This window comes from Oncorhynchus tshawytscha, linkage group LG25 (genome assembly GCF_018296145.1).
Source record: "Oncorhynchus tshawytscha isolate Ot180627B linkage group LG25, Otsh_v2.0, whole genome shotgun sequence".
In the NCBI taxonomy this organism is placed as follows: domain Eukaryota; kingdom Metazoa; phylum Chordata; class Actinopteri; order Salmoniformes; family Salmonidae; genus Oncorhynchus; species Oncorhynchus tshawytscha.
This window is the reverse complement of record NC_056453.1, coordinates 46,699,788-46,719,872: the sequence shown is the minus strand read 5'-3', so window position 1 is coordinate 46,719,872 and position 20,085 is coordinate 46,699,788. Positions and strand designations below refer to the sequence as shown.

General features: G+C 44.0%; 1 protein-coding gene across 8 annotated transcripts in view; it reads left to right on the top strand.

The window, feature by feature from the left end:
* klhdc3 (kelch domain containing 3) overlaps positions 1-20,085 on the top strand; it is a 105,836-nt gene that overhangs the window by 74,675 nt on the left and 11,076 nt on the right. For all 8 annotated transcript variants that reach the window (XM_042305808.1, XM_042305802.1, XM_042305807.1 and 5 more), the window contains 2 exons: positions 966-1,039; positions 11,024-11,102. In XM_042305808.1, coding sequence (XP_042161742.1) covers positions 966-1,039; positions 11,024-11,102 — 153 coding nt within the window. The remainder of the gene's footprint in view (positions 1-965; positions 1,040-11,023; positions 11,103-20,085) is intronic.

Genomic DNA, 20,085 nt, shown 5'->3' with positions numbered 1-20,085 from the left:
AGCATACTCTGATGGCGTGGCTAGAGATGCCGTCTGGGCCAGCAGCCTGGCGATGAACCCGTTTAAATGTCTTACTCACGTCGGCCACAGAGATGGAGAGCCCACGGGCCTTGGTAGTGGGCCGCGTCAGTGGCACTGCCTTAAAGCGGACAAAGAAGGTGTTTCATTTGTCTGGACTTCGGCTGATTTTCTTTTTGTAGTCTTTGATTGTCTGTAGACTCCGCCACATCTCGTGTCTGAGCCGTTGAATTGTGACTCCACTTTGAGCCTATACTGACATGTCGCTTGTTTGATTGCCTTGCGGAGGGAATAACTACACTGTTTGTATTCGCCCATATTCTCGGTCATCTATCCATGGTTAAATGAGGTGGTTCGCGCTTTCAGCTTTGCACGAATGCCGCCATCTATCCACAGTTTTTGGTTAGGATAGGTTTAATAGTAAAACTAGGTACAGCATCTCCTATGCGCTTCCTTATAAACTCACTCACCGAATCAGCGTATAAATCTAGATTATTCTCTGAGGCTGCCTGGAACATGTCCCAGTCCGTGTTATCAAAATAATCTTGAAGTGTGGATTCCAATTGGTCTGACCAGCGTTGAGTGGTCCTTGTCACGGGTACATCCTGTTTGAGTTTATGCCTATAGGAGGGGAGAAGCAAAATGGAGTTGTGGTCAGATTTGCCGAACAGAGGGCGGGGTAGGGCCTTGTATGCATCAAGGAAGTTCAAGAAGTTCAATGCATCAAGGAAGAGTAAATGCCCTTAAGGCCCCAGCCTCAAGGGCTCCATGTCTGGGGCAGCAGTGTGTCCTTTCCGTAGCCCATGTCCAGCACAGCAGTGTAACTAACATGTTGTCTCCTTTCCACAGCACATGTCCAGAACAGCAGTGTAACTAACATGTTGTCTCCTTTCCACAGCCCATGTCCAGAACAGCAGTGTAACTAACATGTTGTCTCCTTTCCACAGCCCATGTCCAGAACAGGGGATGGGAGATGAGTTTAACCTCATGGATCATTCTGACCTCTACATACTAGACTTCAGTAAGTATCCCCTCTCATTCTCACACTCATTCACTCTCTCTTTCAATTCAAAGGTCTTTATTGGCAAGATAAACATATGTTTACATTGCCAAAGAAAGTGAAATAGATAATAAACAAAAGTCAAATAAACAATGAATGAATGAGAGTGAATGACCTGGTCATAGTAAACACCTACAGTCAGAAAGTGTTTATAGACTTATTTTGTTACAGCAAGGAGTCATCATGTCAGGTAGTCCTGGGACATGGTCCTAGGGCTCAGGTCATCCGAGAGAGAGAAAGAAAGAGAGAAGGAGAGAATGCACACTTAGATTCACACAGGACACCGAATAGGACAGGAGAAGTACTCCAGATATACAGTGCCTTGCGAAAGTATTCGGCCCCCTTGAACTTTGCGACCTTTTGCCACATTTCAGGCTTCAAACATAAAGATATAAAACTGTATTTTTTTGTGAAGAATCAACAACAAGTGGGACACAATCATGAAGTGGAACAACATTTATTGGATATTTCAAACTTTTTTAACAAATCAAAAACTGAAAAATTGGGCGTGCAAAATTATTCAGCCCCCTTAAGTTAATACTTTGTAGCGCCACCTTTTGCTGCGATTACAGCTGTAAGTCGCTTGGGGTATGTCTCTATCAGTTTTGCACATCGAGAGACTGAAATCTTTTCCCATTCCTCCTTGCAAAACAGCTCGAGCTCAGTGAGGTTGGATGGAGAGCATTTGTGAACAGCAGTTTTCAGTTCTTTCCACAGATTCTCGATTGGATTCAGGTCTGGACTTTGACTTGGCCATTCTAACACCTGGATATGTTTATTTTTGAACCATTCCATTGTAGATTTTGCTTTATGTTTTGGATCATTGTCTTGTTGGAAGACAAATCTCCGTCCCAGTCTCAGGTCTTTTGCAGACTCCATCAGGTTTTCTTCCAGAATGGTCCTGTATTTGGCTCCATCCATTTTCCCATCAATTTTAACCATCTTCCCTGTCCCTGCTGAAGAAAATCAGGCCCAAACCATGATGCTGCCACCACCATGTTTGACAGTGGGGATGGTGTGTTCAGGGTGATGAGCTGTGTTGCTTTTACGCCAAACATAACGTTTTGCATTGTTGCCAAAAAGTTCAATTTTGGTTTCATCTGACCAGAGCACCTTCTTCCACATGTTTGGTGTGTCTCCCAGGTGGCTTGTGGCAAACTTTAAACGACACTTTTTATGGATATCTTTAAGAAATGGCTTTCTTCTTGCCACTCTTCCATAAAGGCCAGATTTGTGCAATATACGACTGATTGTTGTCCTCTGGACAGAGTCTCCCACCTCAGCTGTAGATCTCTGCAGTTCATCCAGAGTGATCATGGGCCTCTTGGCTGCATCTCTGATCAGTCTTCTCCTTGTATGAGCTGAAAGTTTAGAGGGACGGCCAGTGGTCTGATACTCCTTCCATTTCAATATTATCGCTTGCACAGTGCTCCTTGGGATGTTTAAAGCTTGGGAAATCTTTTTGTATCCAAATCCGGCTTTAAACTTCTTCACAACAGTATCTCGGACCTGCCTGGTGTGTTCCTTGTTCTTCATGATGCTCTCTGCGCTTTTAACGGACCTCTGAGACTATCACAGTGCAGGTGCATTTATACGGAGACTTGATTACACACAGGTGGATTGTATTTATCATCATTAGTCATTTAGGTCAACATTGGATCATTCAGAGATCCTCACTGAACTTCTGGAGAGAATTTGCTGCACTGAAAGTAAAGGGGCTGAATAATTTTGCACGCCCAATTATTCAGTTTTTGATTTGTTAAAAAAGTTTGAAATATCCAATAAATGTCGTTCCACTTCATGATTGTGTCCCACTTGTTGTTGATTCTTCACAAAAAAATACAGTTTTATATCTTTATGTTTGAAGCCTGAAATGTGGCAAAAGGTCGCAAAGTTCAAGGGGGCCGAATACTTTCGCAAGGCACTGTAGGTCTGTAACAGTTTGGGTCCAGGGTGTCTCCCCCTTTGAAGAGGGGGATGACTGCGGCAGCTTTCCAATCCTTGGGGATCTCAGACGATATGAAAGAGAGGTTGAACAGGCTGGTAATAGGGGTTGCGACAATGGCGGCGGATAGTTTCAGAAATAGAGGGTCCAGATTGTCAAGCCCAGCTGTACGGGTCCAGGTTTTGCAGCTCTTTCAGAACATCTGCTATCTGGATTTGGGTAAAGGAGAACCTGGAAAGGCTTGGGCGAGTAGCTGCGGGGGGGGCGGAGCAGTTGGCCGAGGTTGGAGTAGCCAGGCGGAAGGCATGGCCAGCTGTTGAGAAATGCTTGTTGAAGTTTTCGATAATCATGGATTTATCGGTGGTGACCGTGTTACCTAGCCTCAGTGCAGTGGGCAGCTGGGAGGAGGTGCTCTTGTTCTCCATGGACTTCACAGTGTCCCAGAACTTTTTGGAGTTAGAGCTACAGGATGCAAACTTCTGCCTGAAGAAGCTGGCCTTAGCTTTCCTGACTGACTGCGTGTATTGGTTCCTGACTTCCCTGAACAGTTGCATATCGCGGGGACTATTCGATGCTATTGCAGTCCACCACAGGATATTTTTGTGCTGGTCGAGGGCAGTCAGGTCTGGAGTGAACCAAGGGCTATATCTGTTCTTAGTTCTGCATTTTTTGAACGGAGCATGCTTATCTAAAATGGTGAGGAAGTTACTTTTAAAGAATGACCAGGCATCCTCAACTGACGGAATGAGGTCAATGCCCTTCCAGGATACCCGGGCCAGGTCGATTATAAAGGCCTGCTCACAGAAGTGTTTTAGGGAGCGTTTGACAGTGATGAGGGGTGGTCGTTTGACTGCGGCTCCGTAGCGGATACAGGCAATGAGGCAGTGATCGCTGAGATCCTGGTTGAAGACAGCGGAGGTGTATTTGGAGGGCCAGTTGGTCAGGATGACGTCTATGAGGGTGCCCTTGTTTACAGATTTAGGGTTGTACCTGGTGGGTTCCTTGATGATTTGTGTGAGATTGAGGGCATCTAGCTTAGATTGTAGGACTGCCGGGGTGTTAAGCATATCCCAGTTTAGGTCACCTAACAGAACAAACTCTGAAGCTAGATGGGGGGCGATCAATTCACAAATGGTGTCCAGGGCACAGCTGGGAGCTGAGGGGGTCGGTAGCAGGCGGCAACAGTGAGAGACTTATTTCTGGAGAGAGTAATTTTCAAAATTAGTAGTTCAAACTGTTTGGGTATGGACCTGGAAAGTATGACATTACTTTGCAGGCTATCTCTGCAGTAAACTGCAACTCCTCCCCCTTTGGCAGTTCTATCTTGACGGAAGATGTTATAGTTGGGTATGGAAATCTCAGAATTTTTGGTGGCCTTCCTGAGCCAGGATTCAGACACGGCAAGGACATCAGGGTTAGCAGAGTGTGCTAAAGCAGTGAGTAAAACAAACTTACGGAGGAGGCTTCTGATGTTGACATGCATGAAACCAAGGCTTTTTTGATCACAGAAGTCAACAAATGAGGGTGCCTGGGGACATGTAGGGCCTGGGTTTACCTCCACATCACCCGCGGAACAGAGGAGGAGTAGAATGAGGGTGCGGCTAAAGGCTATCAAAACTGGTCGCCTAGAGTTTTGGGGGCAGAGAATAAAAGGAGCAGATTTCTGGGCATGGTAGAATATATTCAGGGCATAATGCGCTGACAGGGGTATGGTGGGGTGTGGGTACAGCGGAGGTAAGCCCAGGCACTGGGTGATGATGAGAGAGGTTGTATCACTGGACATGCTGGTTGTAATGGGTGAGGTCACCGCATGTGTGGGAGGTGGGACAAAGGAGGTATCAGGGGTATGAAGAGTGGAACTAGGGGCTCCATTGTAAACTAAAACAATGATAACTAACCTGAACAACAGTATACAAGGCATATTGACATTTGAGAGAGACATACAGCGAGGCATACAGTAATCACAGGTGTTGAATTGGGAGAGCTAGCTAAAACTGTAGCTAAAACAGTAGGTGAGACCACAACAGCTAATCAGCTAGCACAACAACAGCAGGTAAAATGGCGTTGACTAGGCAGGGAGGGTCGGATTAACTACACACAGAGCCTGAGTGCGGCTGGGGCCGACAGATAAAACATAAACAAGCAGAATGGAGTACCGTGATTAATGGACAGTCCAGCATGCATCAGCTATGTAGCCAAGTGATCAGTGTCCAGGGGGCAGCGGTGGATGGGGCAGGGAAGCTGGACTGGCGAGTATTATCCAGGTTAAAAAACTGGCTGGCTGTGCAGAAGGTAAAAGGTAAAAGCCGCTAGCAGTGGCTAACAATGACTAAATAGCTTGTAGCTAGTTAGCTGGTTAGCTTCTGGAGGTTCTTGAGTGTGTTCTAAAAATAAAAAATGATAGCGATTCCATATCACATTGGGTGAGGCAGGTTACCGGAAGGTATAAACAAATAAAAAATCGAAAAGAGATTGAAAGTAAATATGGGTCCAGTGAGTGTTTGGGACGCGGCGATTCAGACGGTTAGCAGGCCTGTGCTAACAAGCTAACAGTTAGTAGGCCGGGGCTAAACAAGGTAGCAGTTAGCGGACCGGGGCTAAACAAGGTAGCAGATAGCGGACCGGGGCTAAACAAGCTAGCAGTTAGCAGGCCGAATTAGCAAGCAAGGAGATAGCAAGGGCTAGAAAGTTAGCCTTTGGGGGGCGTCGCGATGGGGTGAGTCTGTTTATGCCTCTTCATGCGGTGACATCGATAGACCGGTCGTGGGTCCGGATATTGTAGCCCAGGAGTATGCTTCGGTGGTAGCACAGGAGCTCTGGCCGGGCTAGCTTCAAGCTAAGTGGGTGGAAACGCTAGCCAGGAGTAATCATCCGGGGGTTGCGGTTAGCTAGTTAGCTAGTTGTGAAGATCCAGCTGAAAATGTTCCGTTTGCGGTGGGAATCCGGGGATAAAAAAAATATAGGTCCGTTATGCTCTGGTTAGAGTCGCGTTGTTCGAACTGGCGAGAGCTTTCCGAGCTAAAGGTTAGCAGATGACCGGTTAGCTGAAGACCGCTAGCAATGGTTTGCTGACTGATACCTGGTAGTTAGCTGGCTAGCTTCAGTTGAGGGGATCCGGATCCGAAGTAAATGTAAGTACTTTAGAAAAAATAGCTACATTGGGTGAGGCGTTGAGAAGTTGAGGTTTAGCAAAATGTTTTAAAAGATATGCGAAGAAAAATATGTTTTAAAAAAACAATATATACGATATATACAAGGGACACGACACGACAAGACGTCCGACTGCTACGCCATCTTGGATTTATAGTGGAATGATAGTGTTTCACGGTATTACTTACCTGCCCGTGTTGTAATTGGCTGTGATATTGGCCTATTGATTTCTCCCACCGGAGCGGGAGAACAGTTCTTGACTGTTTGTCGTTGTCCATTGTTTTTTTCTTATTTTTTGTTTATATTTCAATCTCTTTTTCCATTTATTAATTAAATTAACCTTCCGTCAGCCCGCCTCACCCTATGTGATACGGATCTGCTATTTTTTAGACCTTATAGAACCTACATCAGAAGCTAACCAGCTAATTAGCTATTGAGTTATTGTTAGCCACTGCTAGCGGCCTTTACCTTTAGCTCAGTCTGCACAGCGCGATATCAACCCTGAGCATATCGGACTGCTTTTCTCCACTCGGCTACACGGCTGATGCCTCCCGGACTCTTCACTAACACGACTAGAAGCCACTACATCACCGGATTCCTGCCGTAAGCTCTGGACCTTTGCATCGGATCATCGCAGCTAGCTAGCTGCTACCGAGTGGCTATAGTGGCTAACTCCCTTGTCTCGAAGCTAGCATCAGTTAGCCTCGAGCCAGGCACATCGCCTGACTAGCAAACAAATGACTCCAGCTACAACACCTATTTTGCCAATTGGCCTGGACCCTTTGTCGACACGGATCCATCACGGCTGGTCTGTCGGCATAATTCCATCCGATGTGCCCTCAACCGGCACTTGCCGGACGTCGGTGAAGACGCTTCTGCTATCCCCGGCCTGCTGACTTTACGGACACCGTGTTTCCCGCTTGCTAGCGTAGTAATAAGTACCTAACGGCTTCCCTGTTTCATCTATTGCTGTTCACTGGACCCTATGATCACTTGGCTACATAGCTGATGCCTGCTGGACTGTTCATTAATCACGGTACTCCATTTTGTTTATTTTGTTTATCTGTCGGCCCCAGCCTCAAACTCAGGCCCTGTGTGTAGTTCACTGACCCTCTCTGCCCATTCATCACCATTTTACCTGTTGTTGTTGTCTTAAGCTGATTACCTGTTGTTGTCTTAGCTATCTCTCCCACTCAACACCTGTGATTGCTTTATGCCTTGCTTTATGTCTCTCTCTAATGTCAATATGCCGCCAACTTTATGGTTTTTACTTTCTAATTCCGTTTATATTTTTAGTTTTCCCTCGCTCAACTTTTTTCATTCAACTTTTTCAATAGCAGAATATTACAGCCAATCACAACACTGGCGGTTAAGTAATACTGTCAAACACCATCATTCCATTATTACTGAAGATATATTATGGACATTTTCAGGAAATACAATGCAAAAATACGACAAAAATCCTATTGGTTCCACCTTTAACAAGCTAACTTTCTACTGAATCAGTCTTTACCCCCCTCTGACTTTCTACTGAATCTGTCTGAACTCTACGCCCCCGACCTTCTACGGAATCAGTCTGAACTCTACCCCCGACCTTCTAATGTATCATTCTGAACTCTACCCCCCTCTGACATTCTACTGAATCAGTCTGAACTCTAACCCCCTCCCCCGACCTTCTACTGAATCAGTCTGTACTCTACCCCCCTCTGACTTTCTACTGAATCTGTCTGAACTCTACCTTCAACTGAATCTATCTAAACCCCCTCTGACTTTCTACTGAATCTGTCTGAACTCTACCCCCCCTCATTTTCTACTGAATCTGTCTGAACTGTACCCCCCCCCTCTGACCTTCTACTGAATCTGTCTGAACTGTACCCCCCCCCCCTCTGACCTTCTACTGAATCTGTCTGAACTGTACCTTACCCCCCCCTCTGACCTTCAACTGAATCTATCTAAACTGTAGTCTGAACTCTACCCCCCCGACCTTCTACTGAGTCAGTCTGAACTCTACCTTCTACTGAAACAGTCTGAACTGTACCCCCTCTGACCTGCTACTGAATCTGTCTGAACCCTACTGACCGTCTACTGAGTCAGCCTGAACTCTACCCCCGCCGACCTTCTACTGAGTCAGTCTGAACTCTACCCCCTTACCCCCCGACCGTCTTCTGAGTCAGTCTGAACTCTACTGAAGGACCCCCTCTGACCTTCTACTGAATTAGTCTGAACTCAAATCCTTCTGTTCACCTGATTTAGAATTCCCCCTGACCTTCTACTGAAACAGTCCCCAAGCAGAACTGTGGCTCCCCCTCTGACCTGCTACTGAATCTGTCTGAACTGTAATCTGAAAACCCCCTAAATTTTATCAGCTCTGACCTGCTACTGAATCTGTCTGAACTGTGCCCCCCCCCTGACCTTCTACTGAAACAGTCTGAACTGTACCCCCCACACTGATCTTCTACTGAAACAGTCAGAACTGTACGCTGATTCGGTGTGCGAGTTCCCCCCTCTGATCTTCTACCGAATCAGTCTGAACTGTAGGCACGAACCACCCTTTTTACCTTCTACTGAATCAGTCTGTACTCTTATCAAACAAGCTAAGCGCCCCCCGACCTTCTACTGAGTCAGTCTGAATGTGGCAGGGTCTACAGTCAATCACGGACTACAGGAAGAAACCCAGCCCAGTCACGGACCAGGATGTCTTGCTCCCAGGCAGACTAAATCACTTTTTGCCCGCTTTGAGGACAATACAGTGCCACTGACACGGCCTGCAACGAAAACATGCGGTCTCTCCTTCACTGCAGCCGAAGTGAGTAAGACATTTAAACGTGTTAACCCTCGCAAGGCTGCAGGCCCAGACGGCATCCCCAGCCGCGCCCTCAGAGCATGCGCAGACCAGCTGGCCGGTGTGTTTATGGACATATTCAATCAATCCCTATACCAGTCTGCTGTTCCCACATGCTTCAAGAGGGCCACCATTGTTCCTGTTCCCAAGACTAAGGTAACCGCCCGTAGCACTCACATCCGTCATCATGAAGTGCTTTGAGAGACTAGTCAAGGACCATATCACCTCCACCCTACCTGACACCCTTGACCCACTCCAATTTGCTTACCGCCCAAATAGGTCCACAGACGATGCAATCTCAACCACACTGCACACTGCCCTAACCCATCTGGACAAGAGGAATACCTATGTGAGAATGCTGTTCATCGACTACAGCTCGGCATTCAACACCATAGTACCCTCCAAGCTCGTCATCAAGCTCGAGACCCTGGGTCTCGACCCCGCCCTGTGCAACTGGGTTCTGGACCGCCCCCAGGTGGTGAGGGTAGGCAACAACATCTCCTCCCCGCTGATCCTCAACACTGGGGCCCCACAAGGGTGCGTTCTGAGCCCTCTCCTGTACTCCCTGTTCACCCACGACTGCGTGGCCATGCACGCCTCCAACTCAATCATCAAGTTTGCGGACGACACAACAGTGGTTGGCTTGATTACCAACAACGACGAGACGGCCTACAGGGAGGAGGTGAGGGCCCTCGGAGTGTGGTGTCAGGAAAATTACCTCACACTCAACGTCAACAAAACTAAGGAGATGATTGTGGACTTCAGGAAACAGCAGAGGGAACACCCCCATCCACATCGATGGAACAGTAGTGGAGAGGGTAGCAAGTTTTAAGTTCCTCGGCATACACATCACAGACAAACTGAATTGGTCCACTCACACAGACAGCATCGTGAGGAAGGCGCAACAGCGCCTCTTCAACCTCAGGAGGCTGAAGAAATTCGGCTTGTCACCAAAAGCACTCACAAACTTCTACAGATGCACAATCGAGAGCATCCTGGCGGGCTGTATCACCGCCTGGTATGGCAACTGCACCGCCCTCAACCGTAAGGCTCTCCAGAGGGTAGTGAGGTCTGCACAACGCATCACCGGGGCAAACTACCTGCCCTCCAGGACACCTACACCACCCGATGCTACAGGAAGGCCATAAAGATCATCAAGGACATCAACCACCCGAGCCACTGCCTGTTCACCCCGCTGTCATCCAGAAGGCGAGGTCAGTACAGGTGCATCAAAGCTGGGACCGAGAGACTGAAAAACAGCTTCTATCTCAAGGCCATCAGACTGTTAAACAGCCACCACTAACATTGAGTGGCTACTTCCAACACACTGTCAATGACACTGACTCTACTCCAGCCACTTTAATAATGGGAATTGATGGGAAATGATGTAAATATATCACTAGCCACTTTAAACAATGCTACCTTATATAATGTTACTTACCCTACATTATTCATCTCATAAGCATACGTAGATACTGTACTCTATATCATCGACTGCATCCTTATGTAATACATGTATCACTAGCCACTTTAACTATGCCACTTGGTTTACATACTCATCTCATATGTATATACTGTACACGATATCATCTACTGTATCTTGCCTATGCTGCTCTGTACCATCACTCATTCATATATCCTTATGTACATATTCCTTATCCCCTTACAGTGTGTATAAGACAGTAGTTTTTTTGGAATTGTTAGATTACTTGTTCGTTATTACTGCATTGTCGGAACTAGAAGCACAAGCATTTCGCTACACTCGCATTAACATCTGCTAACCATGTGTATGTGACAAATAAAATTTGATTTGATTTGATTTGAATCAGTCTGAACTCTACCCCCCTCTGACCTTCTACTGAATCAGTCTGAACTCTACCCCCCCTCTGACCTTCTACTGAAGATGTTTAATAGCTCAAATAAATTGACTCTCTTTGTGTGAATGATTATATTAGAGCTATTAAAAGTGTTTTTATGTTAAAGGTGTTTTTGTCTCCTGCTGTACCAGGTCCTAATCTGAAGACATTATGCAAGCTAGCTGTTATTAACTACAGTCTTGACCAGGGTGGTCTACCACACGACATCAGGTAATTCTTCATTTTCTTTCCTACTCTTCTTCCTTTTGTCCTCTCTCCTTCCCTTCCTTTTATCCTCCTTTTCACTCTTCCTCTTTTTTCTTCTTCCTCTTCCTCATCTTCCCTCTCGTCCTCTTATCTCCCATTCCTCATGAAACCAGACATATTGTCTATTCTCTTCTTCTCTCCTTCTCCCCATCTCTCCTCTTCTTCTCTCATCTCTTCTTCTCCTCTATCTCTTCTCTCCTGTTCATCGCTCCATATATCTTCTTCTCCTCTTCATCGCTTCATATCTCTTCTCCTTTCCTTTTCTCTTCTCTCTTCCACTTCTTCCCCCAACCAGTACTCATATGGGTTATTTTATCACCCCTTTATATTCTTGTTACTATTGCACAGCCTTGCCAGTGTCTCGTCCGATTATATGGTCATCGTTTTATATTCCACGCTTGACTACTAATGTTCTGATAATGTTCTGCATGTCAGCTGCTACCACTACTACTAATGTTCTGATAATGTTCTGCATGTCAGCTGCTACCACTACTACTAATGTTCTGATAATGTTCTGCATGTCAGCTGCTACCACTACTACTACTAATGTTCTGCATGTCAGCTGCTACCACTACTACTAATGTTCTGATAATGTTCTGCGTGTCAGCTGCTACCACTTCTACTAATGTTCTGATAATGTTCTGCGTGTCAGCTGCTACCACTTCTACTAATGTTCTGATAATGTTCTGCGTGTCAGCTGCTACCACTACTACTAATGTTCTGATAATGTTCTGCATGTCAGCTGCTACCACTACTACTAATGTTCTGATAATGTTCTGCATGTCAGCTGCTACCACTACTACTACTAATGTTCTGCATGTCAGCTGCTACCACTACTACTAATGTTCTGATAATGTTCTGCGTGTCAGCTGCTACCACTTCTACTAATGTTCTGATAATGTTCTGCGTGTCAGCTGCTACCACTTCTACTAATGTTCTGATAATGTTCTGCGTGTCAGCTGCTACCACTACAACTAATGTTCTGATAATGTTCTGCATGTCAGCTGCTACCACGACTACTAATGTTTGATAATGTTCTGCATGTCAGCTGCTACTACGACTACTAATGTTCTGATAATGTTCTGCATGTCAGCTGCTACCACTACTACTAATGTTCTGATAATGTTCTGCAGTCAGCTGCTACCACTACAACTAATGTTCTGATAATGTTCTGCATGTCAGCTGCTACCACTACGACTAATGTTCTGATAATGTTCTGCATGTCAGTTGCTACCACTACAACTAATGTTCTGATAATGTTCTGCATGTCAGCTGCTACCACTACAACTAATGTTCTGATAATGTTCTGCATGTCAGCTGCTACCACTACAACTAATGTTCTGATAATGTTCTGCGTGTCAGCTGCTACCACTTCTACTAATGTTCTGATAATGTTCTGCATGTCAGCTGCTACCACGACTACTAATGTTCTGATAATGTTCTGCATGTCATCTGCTACCACGACTACTAATGTTTGATAATGTTCTGCATGTCAGCTGCTACCACGACTACTAATGTTTGATAATGTTCTGCATGTCAGCTGCTACCACTACAACTAATGTTCTGATAATGTTCTGAGTGTCAGCTGCTACCACTTCTACTCATGTTCTGATAATGTTCTGCGTGTCAGCTGCTACCACTACAACTAATGTTCTGATAATGTTCTGCATGTCAGTTGCTACCACGACTACTAATGTTTGATAATGTTCTGCATGTCAGCTGCTACCACAACTCCTAATGTTCTGATAATGTTCTGCATGTCAGCTGCTACCACAACTCCTAATGTTCTGATAATGTTCTGCATGTCAGCTGCTACCACAACTCCTAATGTTCTGATAATGTTCTGCATGTCAACTGCTACCACTACTACTAATGTTCAACATGTCAGCTGCTACCACTACTACTAATGTTTTGATAATGTTCTGCATGTCAACTGCTACCACTACTACTAATGGTCAACATGCCAGCTGCTACCACTACTACTAATGTTCTGATAATGTTCTGCATGTCAGCTGCTACCACTACTACTACTAATGTTCTGCATGTCAGCTGCTACCACTAGTACTAATGTTCTGATAATGTTCTGCGTGTCAGCTGCTACCACTTCTACTAATGTTCTGATAATGTTCTGCGTGTCAGCTGCTACCACTTCTACTTATGTTCTGATAATGTTCTGCGTGTCAGCTGCTACCACTACAACTAATGTTCTGATAATGTTCTGCATGTCAGCTGCTACCACTACCACTAATGTTTGATAATGTTCTGCATGTCAGCTGCTACCACTACAACTAATGTTCTGATAATGTTCTGCATGTCAGCTGCTACCACTACGACTAATGTTCTGATAATGTTCTGCATGTCAGTTGCTACCACTAAAACTAATGTTCTGATAATGTTCTGCGTGTCAGCTGCTACCACTACTACTAATGTTCTGATAATGTTCTGCGTGTCAGCTGCTACCACAACTACTGATGTTCTGCATGTCAGCTGCTACCAGTACTACTAATGTTCTGATAATGTTCTACATTTCAGCTGCTACCACTACTACTAATGTTTGATAATGTTCTGCATGTCAGCTGCTACCACAACTCCTAATGTTCTGATAATGTTCTGCATGTCAGCTGCTACCACGACTACTAATGTTCTGATAATGTTCCGCATGTCAGCTGCTACCACGACTACTAATGTTTGATAATGTTCTGCATGTCAGCTGCTACCAGTACTACTAATGTTCTGATAATGTTCTGCATCTCAGCTGCTACCACTACTATTAATGTTCTGATAATGTTCTGCATGTCAGCTGCTACCACTACTACTAATGTTCTGATAATGTTCTGCATGTCAGCTGCTACCACTACTACTAATGTTCTGATAATGTTCTGCATGTCAGCTGCTACCACTACTACTAATGTTCTGATAATGTTCTGCATGTCAGCTGCTACCACTACTACTAATGTTCTGATAATGTTCTGCATGTCAGCTGCTACCACTACTACTACTAATGTTCTGCATGTCAGCTGCTACCACTACTACTAATGTTCTGATAATGTTCTGCATGTCAGCTGCTACCACTACAACTAATGTTCTGATAATGTTCTGCATGTCAGCTGCTACCACTACGACTAATGTTCTGATAATGTTCTGCATGTCAGTTGCTACCACTACAACTAATGTTCTGATAATATTCTGCATGTCAGCTGTTACCACTACAACTAATGTTCTGATAATGTTCTGCATGTCAGCTGCTACCACTTCTACTAATGTTCTGATAATGTTCTGCATGTCAGCTGCTACCACGACTACTAATGTTCTGATAATGTTCTGCATGTTATCTGCTACCACGACTACTAATGTTTGATAATGTTCTGCATGTCAGCTGCTACCACGACTACTAATGTTTGATAATGTTCTGCATGTCAGCTGCTACCACTACAACTAATGTTCTGATAATGTTCTGCGTGTCAGCTGCTACCACTTCTACTAATGTTCTGATAATGTTCTGCGTGTCAGCTGCTACCACTACAACTAATGTTCTGATAATGTTCTGCATGTCAGCTGCTACCACAACTATTAATGTTCTGCTAATGTTCTGCATGTCAGCTGCTACCACGACTACTAATGTTTGATAATGTTCTGCATGTCAGCTGCTACCACTACAACTAATGTTCTGATAATGTTCTGCGTGTCAGCTGCTACCACTTCTACTAATGTTCTGATAATGTTCTGCGTGTCAGCTGCTACCACTACAACTAATGTTCTGATAATGTTCTGCATGTCAGCTGCTACCACGACTACTAATGTTCTGATAATGTTCTGCATGTCAGCTGCTACCACGACTACTAATGTTTGATAATGTTCTGCATGTCAGCTGCTACCACGACTACTAGTGTTTGATAATGTTCTGCATGTCAGCTGCTACCACTACAACTAATGTTCTGATAATGTTCTGAGTGTCAGCTGCTACCACTTCTACTAATGTTCTGATAATGTTCTGCATGTCAGCTGCTACCACTACAACTAATGTTCTGATAATGTTCTGCATGTCAGTTGCTACCACGACTATTAATGTTCTGATAATGTTCTGCATGTCAGCTGCTACCACGACTACTAATGTTTGATAATGTTCTGCATGTCAGCTGCTACCACAACTCCTAATGTGCTGATAATGTTCTGCATGTCAACTGCTACCACTACTACTAATATTCAACATGTCAGCTGCTACCACCACTACTAATGTTTTGATAATGTTCTGCATGTCAACTGCTACCACTACTACTAATGTTCAACATGCCAGCTGCTACCACTACTACTAATGTTCTGATAATGTTCTGCATGTCAGCTGCTACCACTACTACTACTAATGTTCTGCATGTCAGCTGCTACCACTAGTACTAATGTTCTGATAATGTTCTGCGTGTCAGCTGCTACCACTTCTACTAATGTTCTGATAATGTTCTGCGTGTCAGCTGCTACCACTACAACTAATGTTCTGATAATGTTCTGCGTGTCAGCTGCTACCACTACAACTAATGTTCTGATAATGTTCTGCATGTCAGCTGCTACCACGACCACTAATGTTTGATAATGTTCTGCATGCCAGCTGCTACCACAACTCCTAATGTTCTGATAATGTTCTGCATGTCAGCTGCTACCACAACTCCTAATGTGCTGATAATGTTCTGCATGTCAACTGCTACCACTACTACTAATATTCAACATGTCAGCTGCTACCACCACTACTAATGTTTTGATAATGTTCTGCATGTCAACTGCTACCACTACTACTAATGTTCAACATGCCAGCTGCTACCACTACTACTAATGTTCTGATAATGTTCTGCATGTCAGCTGCTACCACTACTACTACTAATGTTCTGCATGTCAGCTGCTACCACTAGTACTAATGTTCTGATAATGTTCTGCGTGTCAGCTGCTACCACTTCTACTAATGTTCTGATAATGTTCTGCGTGTCAGCTGCTACCACTTCTACTAATGTTCTGATAATGTTCTGCGTGTCAGCTGCTACCACTACAACTAATGTTCTGATAATGTTCTGCATGTCAGCTGCTACCACGACCACTAATGTTTGATAATGTTCTGCATGCCAGCTGCTACCACTACTACTAATGTTCTGATAATGTTCTGCATGTCAGCTGCTACCACTACAACTAATGTTCTGATAATGTTCTGCATGTCAGCTGCTACCACTACGACTAATGTTCTGATAATGTTCTGCATGTCAGTTGCTACCACTAAAACTAATGTTCTGATAATGTTCTGCGTGTCAGCTGCTACCACTACTACTAATGTTCTGATAATGTTCTGCGTGTCAGCTGCTACCACAACTACTGATGTTCTGCATGTCAGCTGCTACCAGTACTACTAATGTTCTGATAATGTTCTACATTTCAGCTGCTACCACTACTACTAATGTTTGATAATGTTCTGCATGTCAGCTGCTACCACAACTCCTAATGTTCTGATAATGTTCTGCATGTCAGCTGCTACCACGACTACTAATGTTCTGATAATGTTCCGCATGTCATCTGCTACCACGACTACTAATGTTTGATAATGTTCTGCATGTCAGCTGCTACCAGTACTACTAATGTTCTGATAATGTTCTGCATGTCAGCTGCTACCACGACTACTAATGTTCTGATAATGTTCTGCATGTCAGCTGCTACCACTACTACTAATGTTCTGATAATGTTCTGCATGTCAGCTGCTACCACTACTACTACTAATGTTCTGCATGTCAGCTCCTACCACTACTACTAATGTTCTGATAATGTTCTGCATGTCAGCTGCTACCACTACAACTAATGTTCTGATAATGTTCTGCATGTCAGCTGCTACCACTACGACTAATGTTCTGATAATGTTCTGCATGTCAGTTGCTACCACTACAACTAATGTTCTGATAATGTTCTGCATGTCAGCTGCTACCACTACAACTAATGTTCTGATAATGTTCTGCATGTCAGCTGCTACCACTTCTACTAATGTTCTGATAATGTTCTGCATGTCAGCTGCTACCACGACTACTAATGTTCTGATAATGTTCTGCATGTCATCTGCTACCACGACTACTAATGTTTGATAATGTTCTGCATGTCAGCTGCTACCACGACTACTAATGTTTGATAATGTTCTGCATGTCAGCTGCTACCACTACAACTAATGTTCTGATAATGTTCTGCATGTCAGCTGCTACCACTTCTACTAATGTTCTGATAATGTTCTGCGTGTCAGCTGCTACCACTACAACTAATGTTCTGATAATGTTCTGCATGTCAGCTGCTACCACGACTATTAATGTTCTGCTAATGTTCTGCATGTCAGCTGCTACCACGACTACTAATGTTTGATAATGTTCTGCATGTCAGCTGCTACCACTACAACTAATGTTCTGATAATGTTCTGCGTGTCAGCTGCTACCACTTCTACTAATGTTCTGATAATGTTCTGCGTGTCAGCTGCTACCACTACAACTAATGTTCTGATAATGTTCTGCATGTCAGCTGCTACCACTACTACTAATGTTCTGATAATGTTCTGCATGTCAGCTGCTACCACGACTACTAATGTTTGATAATGTTCTGCATGTCAGCTGCTACCACAACTCCTCATGTTCTGATAATGTTCTGCATGTCAGCTGCTACCACTACTACTAATGTTCTGATAATGTTCTGCATGTCAACTGCTACCACTACTACTAATGTTCAACATGTCAGCTGCTACCACTACAACTAATGTTCAACATGTCAGCTGCTACCACTACTACTAATGTTTTGATAATGTTCTGCATGTCAACTGCTACCACTACTACTAATGTTCAGATAATGTTCTGCATGTCAGCTGCTACCACTACGACTAATGTTCTGATAATGTTCTGCATGCCAGTTGCTACCACTACAACTAATGTTCTGATAATGTTCTGCGTGTCAGCTGCTACCACTACTACTAATGTTCTGATAATGTTCTGCGTGTCAGCTGCTACCACAACTACTGATGTTCTGCATGTCATCTGCTACCAGTACTACTAATGTTCTGATAATGTTCTACATTTCAGCTGCTACCACGACTACTAATGTTTGATAATGTTCTGCATGTCAGCTGCTACCACAACTCCTAATGTTCTGATAATGTTCTGCATCTCAGCTGCTACCACTACTATTAATGTTCTGATAATGTTCTGCCTGTCAACTGCTACCACTACTACTAATGTTCTGATAATGTTCTGCATGTCAGCTGCTACCACTACTACTACTAATGTTCTGCATGTCATCTGCTACCACTACTACTAATGTTTGATAATGTTCTGCATGTCAGCTGCTACCACAACTCCTAATGTTCTGATAATGTTCTGCATCTCAGCTGCTACCACTACTATTAATGTTCTGATAATGTTCTGCCTGTCAACTGCTACCAGTACTACTAATGTTCTGATAATGTTCTGCATGTCAGCTGCTACCACAACTCCTAATGTTCTGATAATGTTCTGCATGTCAGCTGCTACCACGACTACTAATGTTCTGATAATGTTCCGCATGTCAGCTGCTACCGTGACTACTAATGTTTGATAATGTTCTGCATGTCAGCTGTTTCCACAACTCCTAATGTTCTGATAATATTCTGCATGTCAACTGCTACCACTACTACTAATGTTCTGATAATGTTCTGCATGTCAGCTGCTACCACTACTACTACTAATGTTCTGCATGTCAGCTGCTACCACTACTACTAATGTTCTGATAATGTTCTGCGTGTCAGCTGCTACCACTACAACTAATGTTCTGATAATGTTCTGCATGTCAGCTGCTACCACTACAACTAATGTTCTGATAATGTTCTGCATGTCAGCTGCTACCACTACAACTAATGTTCTGATAATGTTCTGCGTGTCAGCTGCTACCACTACAACTAATGTTCTGATAATGTTCTGCATGTCAGCTGCCAGCACTACTACTAATGTTCTGATAATGTTCTACATTTCAGCTGCTACCAGTACTACTAATGTTCTGATAATGTTCTGCATGTCAGCTGCTACCACAACTCCTAATGTTCTGATAATGTTCTGCATGTCAGCTGCTACCACGACTACTAATGTTCTGATAATGTTCCGCATGTCAGCTGCTACCGTGACTACTAATGTTTGATAATGTTCTGCATGTCAGCTGCTACCACAACTCCTAATGTTCTGATAATGTTCTGCATGTCAGCTGCTACCACAACTACTAATGTTCTGATAATGTTCTGCATGTCAGCTGCTACCACTACTAATGTTCTGATAATGTCCTGCGTGTCAGCTACCACTACTACTACTAATGTTCTGCATGTCAGCTGCTACCACTCCTACTAATGTTCTGATAATGTTCTGCATGTCAGCTGCTACCACTACTCCTAATGTTCTGATAATGTTCTGCATGTCAGCTGCTACCACTACTACTAATGTTCTGCATGTCAGCTGCTACCACTACGACTAATGTTCTGATAATGTTCTGCATGTCAGTTGCTACCACTACAACTAATGTTCTGATAATGTTCTGCATGTCAGCTACTACCACTACAACTAATGTTCTGATAATGTTCTCCGTGTCAGCTGCTACCACTACAACTAATGTTCTGATAATGTTCTGCATGTCAGCTGCCAGCACTACTACTAATGTTCTGATAATGTTCTACATTTCAGCTGCTACCAGTACTACTAATGTTCTGATAATGTTCTGCATGTCAGCTGCTACCACAACTCCTAATGTTCTGATAATGTTCTGCATGTCAGCTGCTACCACGACTACTAATGTTCTGATAATGTTCCGCATGTCAGCTGCTACCGTGACTACTAATGTTTGATAATGTTCTGCATGTCAGCTGCTACCACAACTCTTAATGTTCTGATAATGTTCTGCATGTCAGCTGCTACCACTACTACTACTAATGTTC